The sequence below is a fragment of the Amia ocellicauda genome, chromosome 23, assembly GCF_036373705.1.
Source record: "Amia ocellicauda isolate fAmiCal2 chromosome 23, fAmiCal2.hap1, whole genome shotgun sequence".
NCBI lineage: Eukaryota > Metazoa > Chordata > Actinopteri > Amiiformes > Amiidae > Amia > Amia ocellicauda.
Window position 1 is genome coordinate 19,881,174 of NC_089872.1, and position 12,441 is coordinate 19,893,614.

Consider the following 12,441-nt stretch of genomic DNA (forward strand, 5'->3'; position numbering starts at 1 on the left):
GTGCCTATGAGTTGCATGCAATGTAGTTAAAAACTCACTCCGGATTTAATTTCGATCATTGCTTTGAGCGAAATGCTTGATTCTGCAGGGAGATCGTATTGGGCAGCTCAGGAGGAGAAAATAAGCAGTGCATTCCAATTGGTACAGAAATTATCATTCAAATTGAGCCAAGCCAAGGGCAAAGTATACTTAATAAGAAAGTCTGGCTTCATTATTCTTTTAATTGCCATTTATTACCTAATTCACTTGCTTGTGATTAATCGCTGGCCTGTCTGTGCTGTACTGATTCACCGCTGTACATTGTGTATTCCCCCCCCACTCCCAGTCTGTTACTGTGTGTTTAGTGTGAGACGTGTGTTCAGACTCCCCAGCTGACTTCATGCCTTAAAGACAGACAGTTTCTTACCCGAAACTCGCTGAAGGATCCCAGATGGCTTGTGTTAATGCATTACCTATTGATTTACCATCCAGAAAAGCATGGATTGTTCTCTACACCTAATGAATGCAAGAAGGGGCCTAATAAATAAACAAGTCGTGATCCAATATGTCTTGGTTTGGTTGCCCCACTGTGACTCCAGCTTCTGAAAGGGGCCACACATATTCATTCATGGCTCTTGCAGTAGATATTAGGTGTATTTTGAAAGCTTTGATTCTTCTTCTGTTGTCCATTGAGAGTGTGAGGGCTGCTGTGTCTGAAGCCTCCGGGGCTTTCCTCTCCTCCACCAGCTCTCGTTACTACAAACCATGGAGATGACCTGAATATTCCTCAGGGGGGATGATTTCATATGAATCTCTGCCAGAGTGAAATAACATTTCGATATTTCAGTCCCCGCCAGATGAGCACTCAACGGCCACTCACGATCCCGAGAGCAACGACAAACACAAAGCCCGTTCGAATTGAGCTGGATGGCATCCTGTTCTGAAGGGGGTCCTTGTTTTATCCTGCCCTTTTTTTTTTTACTAAATGAATACAAGAATTGAGAGCAGGCTATTAACGTGGGACTGCAGGGCCGAACGCTGGCAGGAGTGGTTTAGCTGTGTGGATCCGGAGGAGGTCTCTTTGTGCCGGCGACTGATGCTCTTCAACTTGAACTGGACCCGCACACTGTAGCTCAGAAAGCGTGTGCTGCCAGGCGGTACACAGCAGTGCTTGTGTGGGCGTGTTTATTCAGTGAGACTGGCGAGGACTTGGAGGCTTTGTTGCAAATATCAAAGGGAGAAAAACAACAACCACAACAACATAACCCTTCATTCTTTCAGTCTTGCTAGAACTGGTTTCTGACAGATTGGCTGAAGACCTGTTGGCTTCACGGGTTGCAGTTGTTTTGAACAATATGGAATGACTTTGTGTGCTGCTTACTGTGTCTAGCCTCTAACGCAACGATGTGGCCAGGAAAGCTTAACTCCCTCAAATTTGAGCAAATGCAAATTGTACCTGGCCCGAGTGACAGCTGGGTATCTTGAGAAATCTAGACTCAGATACTCAGGTGATATTCCTGTGCTAGCGCTGGGAATACGCAGTTAATATTTCAGTCTTTATTTCTTTAGAAGTTACACACATCTTAAAAAAAATACATAAATGAATACAAATTGAAATCTACAGGAGGAAATGAAAATAAATTAGTGTGTGATTGCTTGTAAAACAGCTTCCTCTTCCCAGTGAACCATGTGGGTGACCTATCCTTTTAGACGTCCCCGAGGCACAGCGCTGTACAGTGGGGCTGACAGGGCAACGCAAAGTGTTTCTTCTGCTCATTTGATTGGTTTCATTACACGCAGGAAGCCATTTGGCACCGAGCCCGTCTTTGACCCGAATCCACGCAGATCAGCCGCTGAGCTGCAATTTGAGACGAAAACGTGAATCTTGGCAGAATGAGAAAAGTGCTCTGAGTGTTGTCTAAATTACAGGGGAGAAAATGTATTCTGGGGCAGCACAGACCCTGGAGAAAATAAAACAACTCAAGATAATATAACACGCTCGCAACATGTGAAGTGCAAGGGGTACAAAGTCATATCCGTGCTGCGGATTCTGTTGAAGCCCCAGGGACTGTGCATCACTCCCAGATCATGGGTGTCTGTCTCTCAGCTGTAGGACACGCTGTCACCGAGATTGAAAGAGAGATTCTGGGGAAAGCAGGTGTAAAAGCACTGAGCTGCATTGTCAGTGCTATAGAAGCAATCTGTCAGCCCGCCTCTGAAGAACGCAGTGTTTGATGCGGCCTAATCTCTCCATCTCCTAGCAGATGCTGTAGAGTTTGCATGGAGTAAAATGGAGTGATAATGAAAGGTGCCGGGACTTCACAGGGACGAGAGATGGAGGATGCACCCCCCCGGGAGACTTGACACTATGTGCTCTCGGGGTTTTATCACATCAGGTCTGCGATTCAAAATACATGTGAGGTTTCCTTTCAATCCTCTGATTTTATTCGTTTTTTTAAATTCATATTAAGAAGAAAACTTTCAGAACATATGCGTATGTTTATTTGTTTTGATTCGTGACCCCTGGACAACTGAGAAGATTTAAAAATCAAGAGTCTAAGTCTTGCAAGTAGCATTGAAGCAAAATTATAGAAAAGAATACAATCAATAATCTGTTTTCTTTGTTGTCCAAATTAATGCTGTATTTGTTTTTTTGTAGACTGAAGCAAATAACTTCTTATGGATTGGACGAAGTGTAACTATTAACTCACCGAATGATTGATTGCCATTCTCGCTCATTAATGGGCGACACTTTGTGGGAACTTGGCATTTCAGTTCTTTATAATAACAGAACCTTGACAAGGCTTTTTCAGCATGGTTGATGGCCAACACAAGCAGTTCATAGCAATGGATTCAAAGCCAAAGAAAGGAGTACAAAATGAATAATTATTTACTAGATTAATTCTGTGCTCTGGCATTGATTGTAAACTCGGGCATGATGAATCATTCCCTCTGCTTTTTCATCAAAGCTTGAAATGGCAATTGCCATTGAAATGTGAAATGGCAAGGTCTGCTTTTTGTGTCCTGACAGCACAGCAATAAAAAACTATTGTTCACGTAAAACCACAAACACTTACAATGTAACTACTTACACACAGATTGCTTCTTTTTATTATGGAGTACTTAAGTGTACAAACATTGTATATAAATATATGTGTGTGTGAGAGCGAGAGAGCAGGCACCCCGGAGGCAGCAACAGAACTAAACTAAAAACACTGTTGGGAGGGGGCAACAAAGTACTGGAAACTAGGGTGCTGATCATATAAACTAATACATTTAAAATTAAATAAATACATTTAAAATTTGAGAAATGTGTCGTTCTGGTTGATTCCCTTGAATCATTGATATAGTACAATATATTCCACATGTTGGAAAGTAACAATATAGCTCATTACCAGTGTTGTTCATGTTATAGAGGGTGTCGATACCTTCGTGTGTGTGTGTGATGCAGAGTAAAAGGCTGTTGTATTAATTGAACTCTTTAGTTGGTATTGTGCGACTGGCTGCCCGTCCTCTGCTCTGAAACACACAAGACCTTGACTAATGCGATAGAGTTGTTGCCATGAGAACAATGCTGTTTTCAGGCAACGCTGCCGTCTGCGTCTCTTGCTGTTTTTTTAGGTTTTATATAAAACGATAACTCAGAAGAGGCTGGTAAATTGAAAGCAGGGGCTCATTGAGTGTCTTTACACCATACTGCCATTTAATTATTTTTTTGCACGATGAGTTTATGCTGTATCAACATGCCATTATACATTGTTGATCGGCCTCGCAACCTTGACTAAATGAAGTGTGTTTAAATGCATTAACTATTTATGAATGCCCATCGCAGCCTCTGTAGCTCTCCCGGAAAGCATCAACAAACACATCGTACTCGTTTCCACGGCTTGAGTCCATTTTCTGCTCTTTGCCACTTCTTAGCAGAAGTCGTTTCAGACGTCCGATCGTTAGACTCTCCCCCAGCATCGCATCTCTTTGAACTCCTGGTCAGCTGGAACCAACTGCCAATTCCAAGTGTTGCTTTCTTTCAGTGTAGCAGGAACATACATATTTGTATCATTTTTGAGATTGCGTTCTTCCAGAATCGCTCAACGGCAGAGCGGTTAATATCTTCTGCCTCCTGTATGGGCTGCTGAAGGAGAAACACTAATAAAGCTGGGTCTTATGGGACGATATCGATCGTGAAATTAGTTATTTAATCTAAACTGCATCGGCCCTCACTCTTGACCTTTTCTAAATTAGTATTCTTCAGACTCGAACTTGGTTCAAATAACCCGACCTATTATTGTGACCAACTGCCTCGTTTTATGTATTTTTTCCCCATTTCACCTCAATTGAATTTGAAAAATCCCCCAGAGATTAGAAGTTAGAAGTGTTTGTATAGCAAAAACTAATAAAATTTTCTATACTATATGCTGGGAAAATAAATAGCAGCACAGAGGTTTTATTGAATGCATAGCTACATAAATGTCCCGATTACTTAAAGGGAACCTGTTCGGGGCCTTCGGCTGAAATGATGGGTCTTCTATCGCAAGAATATATTTATACCGAGTTCAAGGGGAGTATAGTTTGGTTGATGAACCACCTCGGTGATCGGTCATAAACCTGGAGGCTTCAAATCACATTCAGATCAGACGCATGAATCATAACCCCTCAGTCTGCCAGGGAGTGCATTGTTCTAGTACAATAAACACTCACTGCATTGCCTAATTAATAGACTGAATGGTTTCCTGTTCAATAATGGCTTACTTTCTTAAACATGAAACACTCGCAAATCATGCACTATACATCTGAGAAAAAAAAACAAAAACACAAACAACGGAGCTTTTACAAATAAAATACATTTATTTTCCCCAAGAATAATTACAAGACCCCTGCTGCGCTCTGGTCGCAGTATAGCTCCACACCCGTCTGTTCCCTAGAAACCCAGATCAGCCGGTTGAACCTTTCACAGTACGAGTGGCGTTCGACTGTTGTGAAGAATCAGTGGCGGCGATTTACAGAGTCCTATTTAAATCACAAAGCTGAGTAACAGCACACTGATTTGGACATGCGGAGAGCGGCCTCTGCGAAGCTCACAGGCGAGTCGTTTGAGGCGTTACAAGAGCAGGAAAGCAGGACGGCAACTTCTGTATCTCACTGAAGCTGCGCCCACACAAGATGCTGGTAGTCTAACTTTCTGAATGTCACTCTTAATGGTCCTTAAGCATTCACAGATTGAAAAGCACTCCTAACATCAGAACGACTGAACACAAGCGGTGAAGCATCAGACTCTGTTTCCTTTGGCGTTTGTTGTACAAGCGGTCCCTTCAAACACACGACCCGCTGCGCGTTGGCCCCCACACACAGACTGGCACCGGCAGACAGTGCCAAGAACCCACAGGAGAAACCCACCTCTACTCAAAGTGATCATCTGTGCGTTACCCGGCAAAGACGAGAGAAAGTCTGTAGACAATGTAGTCACACTATCGGACCTCATGCCCTGCACAATTCAGGGCTGGTTAGAACCATCATGTGATTTATTTTCCTTAGACACCCCCTTTCAAACACACACACACACACACACACATTACTGTACATGCAGACAATCGAGATCCCTTTTGGACCGTTCTGAGTGAAAGGTAAGGTCTCCTACCATCCCCTCTTTCACAGAAGTGAGAGATTATGTAGTTATGAGTGTGCGACCACGGAGAGGTGACCAAAGGCCTTGGGAAAGATTCCTTATTGAAATGAAACTGGGGAAAGCCGTGAGAAAGCCGAATCGCTGAGTGGGGGTGGGGGTGTAAATAACAGCCAGGGCTGAGCACTGAATTGAGGTCGTCCAGGTTGACAGCATTTCCTTTACAAAGTCATCGTTTTAATCTTATAATAATTATATCTATTTATTATTATTAACACAAGGTGAGGGGCAGGTGCCGGGAGGCTGGGTTCACTTTTTGCGCGGCTGGGCGGCCATGTAGAGCGCGACCAGGCAGTACAGCGTCCCCCCGATCGTCAGCGCCATGGTGGTCCGGTACAGCAGCTTGTCTGGGACGCCCCGCTTCAGGTGCACTGGCACGCCGTCGGATATCTGAGTGGGGGGAAACGGCACGTCAGCACACAGCGGCTCACCTGCTTCCACAGCAACATGTTCACCTGGCAATTAGCAGACATCGCCTGTCCTTGTATTCACCTAGTCAATTATTAATTTAATTATTTCTCATTTAACTTAGCCGGTGTGCGGTCTAAAGCAGTTTGTGCATTATAGATCGGGTAAAGGCAATCCGCAGGGGTCTTCGGGTTTGCGGATGGCCTCAAACACCTCAGAAAGAAAAGAGCGTACCTGAAACAGCCTCTGCAAGTCGGGCACTTTGTTGATGCCTAAATACTGGGCAGCCTCTCCCGCCTGGGACACCACTTTGGTCGGGGTGGCGAAGATCATGGTCGGGGGCTCAGCGGGGACGCCCGGTCTCAGTCCCTGTGGAAACAGTGCCCTGCATGCTCAGTAAGGGCTCAGAAGCCACTGCGAGTCCCCGGCCACGGGCCCTGCCGGACCGTGGTGCCGGAACAGTGATATTGTAATGCTCACATACCACACACATCTGTCTGCAGAGGTTAGAGCTACGACACGCTGTGGACAATGACAGACCGCCTGTGCTTACGATCGGCAGATTAGGGCCTCCGCTCACTCATCAGAGGGTTGTCAGACATATCGTTTCACTTGCGATTCATGTTAGATGCCAACCTGTGAATAACATCTCACTGCTGACGTAGGTTATGCAAAATGTTACGCAAGTAGAATAACTTTAAATCCCACAGCAAAACGTGATTATTGGTTCTGGTTATATATATATATATATATATATATATATATATATAGATCAACCCATATTGATCCACTGATAGCTGAATGCCTCCCCACGATGTTTCTAGTTGCTTCGATCTACAGCTTCTCTTTTCCGTGTCTCATACAGTGAGGGAAAAAAGTATTTGATCCCCTGCTGATTTTGTACGTTTGCCCACTGACAAAGAAATGATCAGTCTATAATTTTAATGGTAGGTGTATTTTAACAGTGAGAGACAGAATAACAACAAACAAATACAGAAAAACACATTTCAAAAAACTTATAAATTGATTTGCATGTTAATGAGTGAAATAAGTATTTGATCCCCTATCAATCAGCAAGATTTCTGGCTCCCAGGTGTCTTTTATACAGGTAACGAGCTGAGATTAGGAGCACTCCCTCTAAGAGAGTCTCAGCTCGTTACCTGTATAAAAGACACCTGTCCACAGAAGCAATCAATCAATCAGATTCCAAACTGTCCACCATGGCCAAGACCAAAGAGCTGTCCAAGGATGTCAGGGACAAGATTGTAGACCTACACAAGGCTGGAATGGGCTACAAGACCATCGCCAAGCAGCTTGGTGAGAAGGTGACAACAGTTGGTGCGATTATTCAATTGGAAGAAACACAAAATAACTGTCAGTCTCCCTCAGTCTGGGGCTCCATGCAAGATCTCACCTCGTGGAGTTTCAATGATCATGAGAACGGTGAGGAATCAGCCCAGAACTACACGGGAGGATCTTGTTAATGATCTCAAGGCAGCTGGGACCATAGTCACCAAGAAAACAATTGGTAACACACTACGCCGTGAAGGACTGAAATCCTGCAGCGCCCGCAAGGTCCCCCTGCTCAAGAAAGCACATGTACAGGTCCGTCTGAAGTTTGCCAACATCTGAATGATTCAGAGGAGAACTGGGTAAAAGGTTTGTGGTCAGATGAGACCAAAATCGAGCTCTTTGGCATCAACTCAACTCGCCGTGTTTGGAGGAGGAGGAATGACCCCAAGAACACCATCCCCACCGTCAAACATGGAGGTGGAAACATTATGCTTTGGGGGTGTTTTTCTGCTAAGGGGACAGGACAACTGCACCGCATCAAAGGGACGATGGACGGGGCCATGTACCGTTAAATCTTGGGTGAGAACCTCCTTCCCTCAGCCAGGGCATTGAAAATGGGTCGTGGATGGGTATTCCAGCATGACAATGACCCAAAACACACAGCCAAGGCAACAAAGGAGTGGCTCAAGAAGAAGCACATTAAGGTCCTGGAGTGGCCTAGCCAGTCTCCAGACCTTAATCCCATAGAAAATCTGTGGAGGGAGCTGAAGGTTCGGGTTGCCAAACGTCAGCCTCGAAACCTTAATGACTTGGAGAGGATCTGCAAAGAGGAGTGGGACAAAATCCCTCCTGAGATGTGTGCGAACCTGGTGGCCAACTACAAGAAACGTCTGACCTCTGTGATTGCCAACAAGGGTTTTGCCACCAAGTACTAAGTCGAAGGGGTCAAATACTTATTTCCCTCATTAACATGCAAATCAATTTATAACTTTTTTGAAATGCATTTTTCTGGATTTTTTGTTGTTATTCTGTCTCTCACTGTTAAAATACACCTACCATTAAAAATATAGACTGATCACTTTGTCAGTGGGCAAGCGTACAAAATCAGCAGGGGATCAAATACTTTTTTCCCCTCACTGTATATAAAGTATTTTGTGCTAACTTTTGTTACACGAGAACAATTCCTTGAAATGTCATTGAATATCTGAAAGTTCCCCCATTACAAGTGTCCTTGGCAGGCAGAGGATGGCTGTGAAGGGAAGGCTGGTTTTTAGGACACCGTCTCAGCTCGACGGCACTATTATGCCTCCTGTACCTGCCAGCTCCCAGTCCCTCTCTGACAGTAGCCAGGGTCACCTTGCCAAACGCAACTCGGTTCAGTTTGCAATACTCCCCAGCTCCCGTCAAGCACTATTTGTAAGACAGGGGAACGAGCTGAAAGCTGAATCACTGGTTGGACTTAAATCTATGCAATCAGGGAAACACAAATATAGCCTTCAGCCTCCCCCCCCTCCCTCGTGTCAGACACACTTACTCCCTGACAAATCTGATTTCCTTTGTTGCAACTGTGTCCTATTGCTCCACAATGTGTAATGAGCTTCACTAGGTGCTACGGGTGCTTTAGCAAACTAACCAAACTTGCTCGTTATCAAATCTATAAAGGCCTGTATATCTACTACACTGTCTTTCAAGGTCTTACTCCAGCTGGTCAGGAAGGGTAGGCTATTGTGGAGAAGGTCAACATATTCCCAACAATACGAACGGGTTGTGAAATCCCATCCGTGTCATTTGCTGTGGATTTATTGGCAGGAGTGTAATTAGTCTCGTTAAAATCTAATTTGATCGATTCATCCATTCACTCAAATGAATGGCTGCTTTTACCACAGTGAGATTCAGGAGTGACAACTGTCCAGCTTTCCAACCCAGACAAGAAATAGGAGATATTTGAGTAGGAGTAGGGCAGCAGTTTTAATTGAATGTTTTAATGGGCTGAATTAAGTGGCACTAATGTTCTTCAACTGTGAGATAAAAAACGTCTGTTATCCGTGCAAACAAAACACTGAAGCTGAATCAAAATAGTCTAGACTGTAATGCGTCAGGGGATATACACTTCATATTAATATACACTAATTATTAATACTAAAAGTACCAACAGCAAACAGCTTAATCCCATATGGATAAGTACTATACATTAACTCATTTATTTCAGTTGTCTAGATCAGTGGTTTTCAAACCTGTCCTGAAGGAGCCCCTACCCTGCTGGTTTTTATTCCAACCGAGTTCTAAATTACTTAATTGAACCATTAATTGGACTAATAATGTCCTAAATCAGAGTTCTTTAAACAGTAGGGGGTTCACAGTTAAGTATATAATTGTATAGATAACTTAAGAACCAACTCATTACAAAATTTAAAAAGTCAAATCTAAGCAGATTAAGGATCCAATTAATCAATTAAGTAATTGAGAGCTCACTTGGAAGAAAAACGAGCAGGGCAGGGTGTCATCCAGGACGAGGGTTGGGAAGCCCTGTTCTAGATGATTAGAGATAAGATACAAATCATGGCTAACTGTACTTCGAATAAAGGAAAACAGAAATCCTGAAATGGAAGTGTATTTCACAAATCACAACATGCAGGAGGCACCTGAATAGTGTGTGGGTCTGGATGGAGCATGGCATAGGGCATGTTTGAGACCGGTCTTAGCTCCGGTATATCAAGCCACACATGCATCTGTCCTTAACAATAATAATAACAATAATAACAATAAAAATACGCCGAGTGTGGAAGATGCATTTGTAATGGTATGGGACACCGGTAGTGTCCCGCTGACAACCTGCGCTGAAGGTCACCCTTGAAACCCCGTGTCTGTCGTCTCTGTGCCGCTGCTGGTCTTACCTGGGGGCTGTAGGCGGTCGTCGGCGCCGATCCCGTCAGTCTCTGTGTAAATCCGCTGAATTTGTAATACATTTTACACTTTTATTGTCCGGTAAATAGGTGACTAGCTGTGCACCGCACACTTCCACCGGCAACCGAGTGGCAAAAGGACGGACCCCGGATTTCGTCGCGCAGCAGTGACGTAGTAGGCTGGCTTTACAATGCCTGATTGGAAAGATGATCACATTCTCAGTTTCATAATTATCTTAAAAAACAACACATACATATATATATACACACACACACACTAAGGTGGGTTTTGGTAATTAAAAAAGTAAAGTAGTAATGATAAAGGAGTAATGATATATATATATATATATATATATATATATATATATATATATATATATATATATATATATATATATATATACACACACACACACACACACACACACACACACACACATAGTATGTATATAAATAAATAAATATATGTACAGCTCTGACAAAAATTAAGAGACCACTGCAAAATTATCAGTTTCTCTGTTTTTACTATGTATAGGTATGTATTTGGGTAAAATTAACATTTTTGTTTTATTCTATAAACTATTGACAACATTTCTCCCAAATTCCAAGTATAAATATTGTAATTTAGAGCATTTATTTACCTTAAATGACAACTGGTCAAAATAAACAAGATGCAGTGTTGTCAGACCTTGAATAATGCGAAGAAAATAAGTTCATATTAATTTTTTAACACAATACTAATGTTTTAACTTAGGAAGAGTTCAGAAATCAATATTTGGTGGAATAACCCTGATTTTCAATCACTGCTTTCAGCTCTCCTTGTGACCATCCATCTTCCTCTTGATCACATTCCAGAGGTTTTCAATGGGGTTCAGGTCTGGAGATTGGGCTGGCCATGACAGGGTCTTGATCTGGTGGTCCTCCATCCACACCTTGATTGACCTGGCTGTGTGGCGTGGAGCATTGTCCTGCTGGAAAAAACAATCCTCAGAGTTGGGGAACATTGTCAGAGCAGAAGGAAGCAAGTTTTCTTCCAGGACAACCTCATACGTGGCTTGATTCATGCGTCCTTCACAAAGACAAATCTGCCCGATTCCAGCCTTGCTGAAGCACCCCCAGATCATCACACCGATCCACCACCAAATTTCACAATGGGTGTGAGACACTGTGGCTTGTAGGCCTCTCCAGGTCTCCGTCTAACCATTAGACGACCAGGTGTTGAGCAAGGCTAAAAAATGGACTCATCACAGAAGATGACCTTACTCCAGTCCTTTACGGTCCAATCCTCATGGTCTTTTGCAAACCTCAGCCTGGCTCTTCTTTGCTTCTCATTGATGAAGGGCTTTTTTCTAGCTTTGCAAGACTTCAGCCCTGCCTCTAGGAGCCCGTTTCAAACCGTCCTCGCCGTGCCAGCTGCCATTTGCCATTCTTTCTGTAGGTCACTTGATGTCATCCTATGGTTGTTGACTGACATTCGAATGAGCTGGTGGTCATCCCGGTCAGTGGAGAGTTGTTTTCGCCCTCTGCTGGTCTGTAGCTTTGTTGTCCTCAATGTCTGGTGCTTGACCTTGTTCTTATGAAACGCCGTCTTTGAAATTTTAAGGATGGAAGCAACCCGACACTCACTGTATCCGTCTGCCAGTAAAGCCAGAACTGAACCCTTCTTTTCCTCACTCAAAACTTCCCTTTTCAACTCTTTTGGAATGGTCAATAATTATTTTTTGATTCCAATTACTTCTGAGGTACTACTAGCACTGTATTTGCCATCCAGCTGGTCCTATTGCAAGAGGATAGTGATGACCACAGCAGTGGTTTTTATACTTTTCCTCATTAAATAAGATTTGGTTCAGGTGATCACCTAATCAGTACCTCATTCAGCAGAATGAGGTGTGCCTGTGTTGGAATTCAACAGACACTGGAATGGAATGGCTGCCATACATGTAGAGATGCTGATTTAAGAATTGCAGTGGTCTCTTCATTTTTTTCCAGAGCTATATATATATATATATATATATATATATATATATATATATATATATATATTTATAATTTAGAGAGAGTGAGAGAATTCCATGCAGGTTAATATCAGTGATAGTTTGCAATCGAAAAATAAGTAGTAGTTCTGTACAATTTGTAATCTTATAAATCAATAATTATACTATACTGTACTGTACCGCA

General features: G+C 43.0%; 1 protein-coding gene across 1 annotated transcript; it reads right to left on the reverse strand.

Moving 5' to 3' along the window:
- Window positions 1-4,804: 4,804 nt before the first annotated feature.
- Window positions 4,805-10,418, reverse strand: cox7a2l (cytochrome c oxidase subunit 7A2 like). Its single transcript, XM_066696789.1, has 3 exons — window positions 10,255-10,418; window positions 6,302-6,436; window positions 4,805-6,049 (listed from the first exon to the last, which is right to left on the reverse strand). Exons 1-3 carry the CDS (start codon window positions 10,324-10,326, stop codon window positions 5,909-5,911), a joined length of 348 nt encoding a protein of 115 aa, XP_066552886.1. The 5' UTR covers window positions 10,327-10,418; the 3' UTR covers window positions 4,805-5,908.
- Between the last annotated feature and the right edge of the window lie 2,023 nt (window positions 10,419-12,441).